Here is a 12345-nt window from a genome sequence, read left to right on the forward strand (position 1 = left end):
AATATTTTTCCCATGGCAAAAATGTCAAATACTGTACTAGAGAGCATATCATTGAGGTGAGGGGGGGGAGTCATTTTTTACACAGAGATTGGCAGGTGCCTGGGAGCAGCAGCCTCGTTTGAAGCAGATATAGTAGTGGTTTTCACCAAGCTTTTAGGTAGACAGGAATATTTAATGTGCGAAGGGATACGGATCTTATACAGGCAGAAGAGAATAGTTTAATTTGGCGTTGTGTTAGGCACGGTATGACGGGCCAAAGGGCCTTTTCCTATTTTCTATATACACAGCACAGAAACAGCCCTTCTGTCCATCGAGTCCACATCAGCCATCTTGAGTCCTCATTTCTGTCTGGCCCCTCCTCCTCTCTTGCTTATTTCTCTCCATTCCTTCAATCACTTTTTCTCCGTCGCCTCGCCCTTTCTCTCCTTCTTATAGCCGTTGCTCACCTCCTCCTGGTGCATCCCCTCTTCCTACTTCCTCCCTATTGTCTCCGGACTGATTTTCACCGCCGCTGCCCCTCTCTCCGTCCCCCCTTCCCTTGCCCCGTTTCTTTCCCCAAGTGAACTGAGGTCCGGGTGTTGCGGGCTGACTTTGCCGTGTCGCTTGCGCCCCCTGTCGGAGGACCGTCGTACGTATCTCCTCCCCATCCATCGCCCAAAGCTGCTATATATTTAGGAGCTGGAAGCTCAACAAGTCAGTCTCTCCAAGCTTTTCATTTTGTTCCAGTTTACTAACCAAGAGTAACCCCACCCCTCCATCAACGAAAAGCGTCAGATATTCTCGGTGTGAAGATGTTAGCGGTCTTTGGTCTGATACTCCATATACATCAGCGGCTCTCGGTTCACTGGGGCTAAGGACTCGGGTTCAAGACCCACCCCGTCCTTCCCGTCCCCAGTCGCTACAAATAGGTAAGTCTTAAACTGCGCCCAGTTTCCTTTATTTGCAAGATGCGGCGCAAGGTTCATAATTGTTGCAAGGTTTTCGATTGCATCGTGACCTTTCTATCCAGATCGGCGTTGCTCGATCCTTAAAACCGTGTGAATCGTGATCAAGTTCTAAATTATTCGAACGGCTCGAGGTTAAGAAGAAGGAAAATGCGCTAAACACAGTTTGGTAATGAAGGGTGGGAGCCTAATTTCTGGGGTCTATTTTCAGTAAGACATCATAGTTTCGTTGCTGGAAAAACGGTGAAGGGGAGAACCAAATGTTAACTTACAGGACTAATGAGTTCGTGCTCATAAAGGAGGGATGGAGCGGATCTCATTTTGTTGCTGGCTGTAAAACTAAAAAATATTTTTTTAAAAAACCGCAAACTGCTGGAGGAACTCGGCGGGTCTGACAGTATCTGTGGAGGGAAAATGTTTTCGGTTGAGGTCCTTCATTTGGTTATCAAAAGTTCACTGACCGTGAACTTTTCTCAGATCCTGGCTGGTCCGTTGAGTTCTTCCAATAATTTGTTTGTTGTTCCAGATTCTAGCATCTGCAGTGTTTTGAACTGGGGACTTGAACGGCGTGCTTTGTTTTCCAGTCTCCCTGGACGTGCGTTGGTTGAAACTGAGAGGGAACTGAACGGAATCCGGAGGCTTGGACCGCGGCTGTCCCGGGACGCGAGACTGAGGCAGAAGAAAGTTACCGCGGAATTCGCAACCCGTTCGGTCAATCCGAGCGAATCAAGAGCGGGCCGGAGAAAGAAGAAGTAGATGGTTAGGTGGCCCTGGAGGTGAGAGGGGGGATGGCCGCGTCCTGCCAGCAGCTCGATGCAGGAGCGTGGAACCTCACATCCAGCGGCTGGGCAGCGGTGCCGAGCAACAACGCCACTGTGACTTGCAACGGCTCGGCTGGGATCGTCGTGAGGGACGAGGTGGTGGCACATATCGAGGTGGCCGTGCTCGCCATTATCCTGATCCTCGCCCTGAGCGGCAACATCGGAGTCCTGTTAGCCATCTACTCCAGCCGTCACAAGCCCTCCAGGATCTACTTCTTCGTCAAGCACCTGAGCATCGCCGACCTGGTGGTAGCCATTTTCCAGGTGCTCCCTCAACTCATCTGGGACATCACCTTCAGGTTCTACGCGCCCGATTTCCTCTGCAGGGCGGTGAAGTACTTACAGGTAGTGGGAATGTTTGCCTCTACTTACCTCCTGATCGTCATGTCGATTGACCGCTGTATGACCATCTGCCAACCCTTGAAATCCCTGCATCAGAACTCCAACCGAGTCTTTGTCATCCTCTCCTGGGCCATCAGCCTTCTCTTCAGCCTTCCCCAAGTCTTCATCTTCTCCCTCAGGAGGATGGGCCCCGGCGTTTACGACTGCTGGGGTGTCTTTGTGCAGCCATGGGGAGCCAAGGCGTACATCACCTGGATCACCCTCTCTGTCTATATCATCCCGGTCATCCTACTCATCATTTGCTACTCATTGATCAGTTTCAAAATCTGGCAGAACGTTAAACTCAAGACCCGCAAGGAGACCGAAGTTTCGGGAGGCGGGGTGATGTCCCAGGTCAGCAGCGTGAAAATCATCTCCCGCGCCAAGATCAGGACCGTCAAAATGACTTTTGTCATCGTCTTGGCTTACATCGTGTGCTGGACTCCGTTCTTCATCGTGCAGATGTGGAACGCGTGGGATCAGAAGGCGCCTCATGAAAGTAAGTTCATCCCAGAGGAAGTCGAGATCATTGCGAGCAGAGCCGTTCCCGCTCCCGTACACCTAGACACTCCTGCACAGTGGTGAAAGGGCGAAAGGGCGAAAGGAGTTAAAAGAGAACAGGGCAGGGAAATAGCCAAGTCGTACGTCTTGCCTCTTCGGCGAACCGACCCGACTATTGCATTAAATGCTAAGTTATTGTGTATTGCCTAGTCATAAATCATTCTCTTATTATATACACTGACAGTCACATTAGTTAAAAGGAGCCTCACGATAGTTATACTAACAGTTCTGTTCATTATAGCTAAGTTTAACATTTACTGTGATTATGGACAATTCCATATTACTCTCATTCACGGCTATATTATAGTCTTATATGAATAACTCTGACAGTTGTATATTAGCTATTCTGATTATTACATTAGTCCAGCTGTCCTACTCTATTCAACATTATTGGATATTTTATTCAAAATGCATGTTAGATTACATTATATTCAATACACTGGGGTGCGATGAAATTTATATTAATTATAGCGCCAAAATTATATTAGTTGAAAATTAATATAACCTGATATTTCTAACAGGTAAGGAAACTAGCTGATTACATATTCTCACATTATTTACTTCTAGTTAAAACGTACACCAATTCATTATACACTATATAGTTTACTGGCCAGTTGTTTAATGATGAATTATCATTACATATTGATTGATGTGCATACAGCAGCATAAGTGCTCAGTAAATGTAGACTAATTGCTTACTGGTTGTTTCTTGATTAAATTGTATACTAATTAGTTGGTGTGGAATTTAATCAAGAAATTTGGCACAATTCATACTTGAAATTGTCTTGTTTATACTGCTGAAAGAATGTTCCATAAATGCAAATCGTTTATAGACCAGTACAGTCAATTTCATGAACGCAGGAGATTCTGCAGATGCTAGAAATGCAGAGCCAATGAAGAGTATTGATGAAGGGTCTTGGCCCAAAATGTCAACTATTTATTCCTTTCCATCATTGCTACCAGACCTGCTGAGTTACTCCAGCATTTTGTAAGGGTTGTATGAGAATCAGAATCGGGTTTATTATCACCGACACGTGGCGTGGAATTTGTTAGCTTAGCAGCTGCAGTTCAATGCATTACATAATGTAGCAGAGAGAAAAATAATAATAAATAAAATAAAACATAATAATAAATAAGTAAATCAATTATTATATTGAATAGATTAAAAACATGCAAAAACAGAAATACTGTATATTTTTTTAAAAAGTAAGATAGTGTCTAAAGCTTCAATGCCCATTTAGGAATCGGATGGCAGAGGGGAAGAAGCTGTTCCTGAATCACTGAGTGTGTGCCTTCAGGCTTCTGTACCTCCTACCTGATGGTAATAGTGAGAAAAAGGCATGCCCTGGGTGCTGGAGGTCCTTAATAATGGACACTAGGGGAAATCAATTTCCCCTACAAGGAATTAACTATTTAGTACATATTTTCTGAATTAAGAACTATTCCTTCATGCACTTGTTAGTGGTAAGCTAGTGAAGACAGGGTTATACAATCAATAAGGGTTTATCACAAAATTTGAGTACTTTCATAATGCTTGTACGATCCTTCACCAAGAGATATCCTACTATAAGTCTCTACTTGTTTCTTTCGTGCATTTTGTCAATTCCTTAGTAACTTTTTAAAAGATCCTCCTGGTGCCTGTGAACAAAAAGCAGAATAGATATACTTATTTGTAGAGCTTTCTCAAATGTACAATATTGATGGACCTCTTCACTCTCACTGCTCTGATTTGTGTTATGGTTTATTTTGTAAGTGTGTGGGGGCTAGGATCAAATTTGACTAAGATTACTTTATCAACCAGCCTTTTCACAATTTTGAGTTTTTACTTGACTTAACTAATGTTTAAAATTTCCCACTTGTTTTTACAAGTTAAGACAATATGATCAAATTTGTATTATTAATACATGTAATAATGCAAGCCAGCATAAACTCTGCCTTTATATATTAAAAATTGACAGTTTACAATGCTTACTGACTCTTACAGTTACCATGTGTTAACCATTTGTAATATTCAGCAGTTATAAATTAATTTCCATATATGTGTATATATCTGTATATATGTTAATATTGAACAGTTATAAATTCATTTCTCATTATAGCTACTGACTATTTCCATATATTACATGGCCTAAGCACTCATAAGCTCACAAACTTTACATGTCAGGGTGTGTCGCACATAGACCTGCGACCTCATAGATCCAAAGACCTCAGGTGCTCTCTCTGTGGCGTTTGCATGTTCTGCCATGACTGTGTTTAGGTTTCCTTCCATTTGCTAAAGATATTATGTTTGGAAGGTTAATTGTCTTCTATAAATTTCCCCTAGTGTATTTGAGGAGTGGGGGTGGGGAGGATTGATACTTATCAAAGAGCCATTGAGACAGAGAGGATTATAGGTCTGTCAGCCCAACTTGTCCATGCTGACCAAGATGCCCACCAAATGATCAGAGTAGTGGTATTTCACCAGTAGCCCTCAGAGAGCCTCCCATTTATTCTATGTCTCCTGGAACATGAGCGAGAGAATGAGATCAGTGTAGATGGGGCCTGATGGTTATAACACCAAATGCAAAGAAATACCTGAGGTGGGATTATTCCACTCACTAACCATTCACCATAAGTGTCTGTGAATTTTACCATGATATTTATTAAAATTTGAAAAAGTGGAAATAGAAATTAAACTAATCCTATGAGTCTCTTTAGATGTTTCAAAAATAACAGATATGAAGCTTTTACAAGCACCTGCTTCTTTCAAGGCTCCTGAAAGTAATTATTACTGTTCCAGCCATGACTGAGTGGTTATGACATTATCTGTTTCAGTAGTGGAATTACTGCTTTGTGATTATCCATAAACACCTATCATTTTTTACAAAGTTGCCAAGAGTAATATTTACATTCCACCATAATTTATCAGGGGAAAACTAAGAGACAGTGAAACACTGATATCGAATAGACTTACCTGCTTATGAAAATAGTACAAACTCCTGAATCCCACTGAGTAGCCCGGCTTCCATCTGTATCCAAAAATATGTGGATTGATAAGTTGATTAGCTGCTGTGAGTTGCCAATAATATGTAGTTGAGTGGGTAGAATCTGAAGGCAGATAATGGAAGTGTGAGGAAAATAAAATGCAATTAGTGTAGGATTAGTAATAGTGTTGTTGGGTGTTGAGTAGCCAGTGTTGACTCCAGGGTTCAAAGGCCCTGCTTCCATCTATCTCTTCTAAAATTCTGTAAATTAAATGAACCAACACACTGGGGAAAAGAATGTTTGAAGATCAAGGCCTCAAACCATACTAAGAACGCATGGTCTACTGGGCAGCAGTGATCCCTGCCTTCCTGTTTGCTTCTGGAACTGGGACTAGTTACAGCAAGCAACTCTGGGCACTAGAAAAACATCTAATTTGTGTGCACACACACGGCACCAATTGGGACTTTGATGGATGGGTGTCAAAATTTAGGAACAAGTCTGATGCATACCAATCAGACTGTTGGTCCCAAACTCAAATATTAAAGTTTGCTGAGCATCATTTCATATGTATCATGGCCCTTTAGAGCTGCCTTAACTAACGCTGAACATGTTATAACCAGGGATTTAAAATAAAAGCCAATATTGCACAATTCTTCTTTTTCTCCATTCTTACAAGATCTCCATTAGTTCAATTCACAACCTTTTTACATCCTTTGTTCCTGAGGTGCTAGCCATGCCTGGTTAGTAACACTCACAGTTTGCGACAATGTTTTCGGCTAACCATGTGAATGTGGAATCTAGGCTGTCGCACCTATTGATGAGCTGAAGGGTTGCTGCACCCATTGGAAGTGCAAATGTTTCCACGAGCCAAGACCCTGCCCAAGGCATTTTAATAACATCTCTGCTATACAAAGATGGAATGCTGAAAATACTCAGCAGGACAGGCAGCATCTGTGGTTGATTTTTCAGCAGAACTCAGTAAAGTTAGAAAGTTTTAAGTTGCAGAGCAGGGACAGAGAAACGAGCTGTCAAGGTCATAGCCAATGTAAATTTATTTACAGTCTGTCACCATATATTACCTTGAGGTCCTGAGGGGGGGGTCTCAGTGCGAAACATCGATTCTTTTTTCCTCACTATAGATGCTGCCTGACCTGCTGAGATCCTCCAGCATTTTGAGTTAGCTACCTTGAGATTCATTTGTCTGCAGGCATTTATAAGGAAATAAATAAATCTAATCCAGTTTATGAAACACTATACATAAGCAGATTGACAAATAAATAATGTGCAAAAGGAGACAAATTGTACAATAAAAAATCATACATCATACGGAGAACAGGAGTTGTAGAGTCCTTGAAAGTGAGTCTGTAGACTGCAGAATCAGTTCAGAGTTGTGGTGAATGAAGTTATCCACACTGGTTCAGGAGCCTGAGGATTGTAGAGTAATAACTCTTCCTGCCCAATGGTAGTAGTGAGAAGAGAGCATGGCCTGGGTGGTGAGGCTCCTTGTTGATGGATGTTCCTTATGAGTGAGCTCGGTCTCAGTGGTGGGGAGGGCTGTATCCACCACTTTCTGTAGACGTTTCCATTCCTGGTGAAACACTCCGGTTCCATCGGCTGCGTAAATCTAGGGAAGATAATCTCCGGCCCCGCCAAGCGTGTGAGTTTGAGGCGCAAGCCCACCACAAAACCCCCTGTTTGTGTGGATGGTGCATGATGTTACCCTGTTACAAATAAGTGCCAGGAAATAACAGACAGTACATTGCATACAATTAAAAGATTTAGCTTTATAACTCTTAATTGGACTCAAGAGTTAGTAAGAAAGAGCAAAGAAAAGGGCCCATTTTAATGATACAGTCTAATGTGCACAAGTTGGAGCTCTCAGTTTCCCCATCACCAATTCTCCTTCGATCTCACCCCAGGCTTCGTCAAATCACAGCCCCGCTCCAGGTCAAATCCTACAACTTCTCTCCGGCATCTTCTCTCTTCCTTCCCTTAACAAAAGCCCCGAGCCCAACCTTTGTGTCCGTCACCAGAGAAACATCCCCTTAATCCGGCCACCTGAATTGGATGGCATACCATTCTCCTATCTCTTATCTTCAGCAGTAACCCAAACAAGCAGCTTGCAGAGAACAGCACAAAATCAAATACAGAACAGCACAACAGTAAAAAAAATATGAACCAGGGTGTTACACAGGGCATTGGTGTTTCTGGTGGGGATCAGTGATCTGTGATGGTGCAGAGACCATGACAGATTGAGCGAGAGTTGAATGTTACCTCACTGCCCCGATCTACCTTGGCCATTCAACCTATATATTGCATCTTAGCAGATGATAGGGCTATTACTGTCTGCAGCTCCTCACTATATACAAATTAGCTGTCACGTTTCCTGCATCACAACAGACTCATAAAAAAACTAAATAGAAACAGAATGTGAAACAAACATCAAATTTGTCATTTTTTTGGCAAGTTTTAGTTACAGAATTAGCAACATGCTTGGTTTTATGGGAATATAACCTTTTGGTAACATGGGAATGTAGTGTCTTTTGTTTCTCTCTCTCTCTTTCTATTTGAACATTTTTCCTCTCTGAATTTCACTTGCTGTACTTGAATGGGCAATGAATTTATTTCTTCTAACTCACCCATGTTTTTTTCAGTCTTTCCTCCTTTTGTTCCCAATCCTTAAATCTCATTAGTGAAAGTAATCCCCTATTAGTTGTGCGCTCCAGTCAATAGCCAGATTCTGTCGTAAAGCAGTTATCAGACTGCACTTCCAGAAACTTAATGGACGCATATTCTTTGAGCTGAAGGAGAGGTCAAACAAGTGGACATCTTGATCAGATGACACCTTTAAGCAAAGCCTGGCTACACTATAAATTACAAATCAAAGCCCACAGAACATCCTGCGGCTGGATTTCCAACTGTCCCCTTGCTAAACAGGTGGATTATTACTCAGAGACCTTTGCATTAGCTGTTTACATAGTCACAGCTATTTTTCCAACCACGAGATTCAAAGATTAGCTTTACTTGTCACATGTACATTGAAGCATCGTAACATACAGTGAAATGCATCGTTCGCGTCATGAATATGCTGGCGGCAGCCGCTAGTAACGCCACGCTTCTGTTGCCAACATAGCCCGTACGTCTAACCCTAACCCAAAAATCCTTGGATTGTGGGAGGGATCCGGAGCACCCAAAGGAAACCGACGCAGTCACAGGGAGAAAGTACAACTCTTTACAGACAGTGGGGGAATTTGAACCCTGATCACTGGTGCTTTAAAGCGTTAAGCTAGCCAGAATGTAGCCACTCCACCATCAATCACATTAAAATAATATATTCATTTCAGTATTTATTTGGCTGCTTCCTAGTAGTTCTGGAAGTGTTTAACCACTGATAGTGTGTTTTTCTTTCGGGAAAACTAGAATAATCTGTAATATACACTCAGTGGCCACTATATTAAATAATAAGGTGGTCACTCAGTATGCTGTATCTTCGTGATCTCCTGCCACTATATTAAATAATAAGGTGGTCACTCAGTATACTGTATCTTCACGATCTCCTGCCACTATATTAAATAATAAGGTGGTCACTCAGTATACTGTATCTTCGCGATCTCCTGCCACTATATTAAATAATAAGGTGGTCACTCAGTATACTGTATCTTCGCGATCTCCTGCCCCTATAGCCCTCCATTTCAAGCTTTGACATGTTGTGCATTTAGGGATGCTCTTCCTGCACATCACTGTTGTAACGTGTGGTTACTTGAGTTACTGTCGCCTTCCAGTCTGGCCATTCTCCTCTGACCTTTCTCATTAACAAGGCGTTTTCAGCCACAGAATTTCCATTCATTGGACTTCTTTTGTTTTTCGATTCTCTGTAAAGTCTAGTGTGCTGTGTGTGAAAATCCCAGGAGATCAGCAGTTTCTGAGATACTCAAACCGCCCTGTCTGGCACCAACAATCATTCCACCTCCAAAGTCACATAGATCACATTTCTCCCCCATTCTGATGTTTGGTCTGAACAACAACTGAGCTTCTTGACCATGTCTGCATGCTTTTATACATTGATTTGCTGCCACCCACATGAGAGGCTGGTGAGATTTTTGCGTCAACGAGCCACTGTGCAGGTGTAACTATGAAAGTGGCCACTAAGTGTACTTCAGAAAATTTGAGGCATGCACTTGCAAATTAGCTCAACCCATAGAAGTGAGTGTCACTAAAGTTTGCCAAGTCAAATGGTGGACATCATCCTAAGCACATGTGGGAGCCCAAGTGTAAATGGAGCATAAGAAGAGTGGCAGAACCCTCTCAGGATTCATAGTTTGGATGACTGAGGAGCTACAACATGACATGGGAAATATTTAGTGAATACCTGGAGTGAATAGAATTGCTGCCTCATGATTGGATATTTGTATTGATGAGTAGGTGTACAGGTGTACCTAATAAAGTGGCAATTGAGTGTGTGTTGGAAGAGATAAGGAACGGGATCAGCTGTAGACAATTTTCCCCCCTGAGACCACCCCACTGTTCAAAATGATCATGGCTGATGTTATAGCTCAGCATCACTTTCCTGCCTTATCCCCAAATTCCTCAACTCCTCCAATATCCAGAAATCTGCAGATCTCACTTTTGCATGAAATTAGTTCATGAGCATTTTCCTATATTTATGAACCCACATGAACTCGGGGGCCATCAAAGCACACCTGCGCTTCTCTTTCCTTGGAAGGCTAAGGAAATTCAACCTATCCCAGATGACCCTCACCAAGTTTTACAGACGCGCTACAGAAAGCACCCTATCTGATTGCATCACAGCTCGGTATCCCAACAGCTTTTCCCAAGGCTGAGAGAAACTGCAGAGCGTTGTGAGCACAACCCATTCTAAGACAAAAACCAGCCTTCTCACCTGTGACTCTACCTACACTTCCTGCTATCTCAGGAAAGCAAACAACATAATCAAGGACCCTCACACCCTGTAGACAGATGATACAAAGAGATGAGAACATTGCCACAAGATTCAAGGACATCTTCTATCCTGCTACTACCAGACACTTGAATAGGCCTCCCCTATATTAAAAAAAGAACTCTTCATCTCCCAACCTACCTTCTCGTGCTCCGTGCACTTTAAGCATCTAGCTGCACTGCTCTTTTCCTGGAATGGTACCTCTATATCCTGCATTTTGTTTTTGTTCTTGTACTTTAATTAATCTACACATGGAATGGTCTATCTGGAGGGCATGCAGACAAAAGTTTTTCAGCATATCTCGGTACATGTGACAATAAAAACTAATACCAATATTAACACCTATCCCAGGGTAGGTAGGTTGTAGTATGTAGTGATCAATACTTGGGTTGCAGCCTGTTACAATCTACATTTGCAACTTGACTGAGGGGACAAAATGGCGTATTTTCAAGTTTATAGGTATCATAAAACTTGATGTGTAAGTGAACAACGTCATTCATAGAGTCAGAGGATCACCTCAGGAGGAGGAAACTGAAAGTACATGAGCCAGTCCTGATCAGGGAATCAGAGGTGGAGAGAGTCAACAACTTTAGTTTCCTCAGTTTGATCATTTCAGAGGATCTTGTCCTGGAAGCAGCATGGAAGTGCCGTCACAAAGGCACACAGCGGCTCTACTTTCCTAGAAGTTTGCTTAGATTAGGCACGTCATCTTAAACTTTGACAGACTTCTATAGGTGTACAGTGGAGAGTATCCTGACTGTTTGTATCATGGCGCAATATGGAAACATCAATATCAGGGAATGGAAAAGTCTACTGAAAGCAGTGGACACCACCCAGTCCGTCACAGGCAAAGCCCTCCCCATTATTGAGCATATTTACAAAGAGCGCTGCCAAAAGTAAGCAGCATCTATCATCAAGGACACCGTCTTCCCCATCCCAGCCATGCTCTTCTCTCATTACTACCATCGGGATGGAGGTAGAGGAGCCTTAGGTTCAGGATTGGCTGTTACCCTTCAACCATCAGGCTCCTAAACCAGAGTGAATAACTTCACTCACTGCAATGCTGAGCTGATTCCACAACCTTACACAGTCACTTTCAAGTTCTCTGCAATGCAATTTTTTTTTGTATTTCCATGATTTGACTCCTTTTGCACATTGGTTGATAGTCTTTGTTACTTGGAGTTTTTCATAAATTCTATTGGATGCTTTATTTTCCAGCAAATGCCTACAATAAAATGAATCTCAAGGTAGTGTATGGTGACATATACATACTTTAATAATAATTTTACTTTGAACTTTGAATACAGAAAGAGGCCCTTCAGCCCATCAGTCCATTCTGACCATTGAACTTATCGATATCCATCCCATTTATGGGCAGTTGGTCTATAAATTGGACTAGTGTGGAAAAGGAGGATGTTTGGGAGATATTTACAAGTGACTGACTAGAAATATGGAAAATAACGTAAAATTGTGGTTATCTATTTTGGCACTCACCATAGAAGAGTATTGTTTCCGTGGTGATAGATCAGGAAATGTTGATGTTCAAAGTGTACACAACCCATTCAAAGCCAACATGCAGAATAAGAATGGTAAATGGTACATTGGACTTTATTACACGAATATTTGAGTATTGGAGCAAAGGTATCTTCCTGCAGCGATACAGGGCCTTGGTGAGATTGCATCTGCAGTGTTAGGTCCTTTTAACTAAGAACAACAG

The 12345-nt window shown here is 42.3% G+C and overlaps 1 protein-coding gene across 1 annotated transcript in view; it reads left to right on the forward strand.

Annotated features, from left to right (window-relative positions):
- The first annotated feature begins 611 nt into the window (after positions 1–611).
- Positions 612–12345, forward strand: part of oxtra (oxytocin receptor a) — a 31658-nt gene continuing 19924 nt past the window's right edge. Inside the window, exons 1-2 of the mRNA XM_072280651.1 lie at positions 612–908; positions 1529–2645. Of these exons, the coding sequence (XP_072136752.1) occupies positions 1733–2645 (913 nt within the window). The 5' untranslated portion in view covers positions 612–908; positions 1529–1732. The remainder of the gene's footprint in view (positions 909–1528; positions 2646–12345) is intronic.

This window comes from Mobula birostris, chromosome 16 (genome assembly GCF_030028105.1).
Source record: "Mobula birostris isolate sMobBir1 chromosome 16, sMobBir1.hap1, whole genome shotgun sequence".
Lineage (NCBI taxonomy): Eukaryota > Metazoa > Chordata > Chondrichthyes > Myliobatiformes > Myliobatidae > Mobula > Mobula birostris.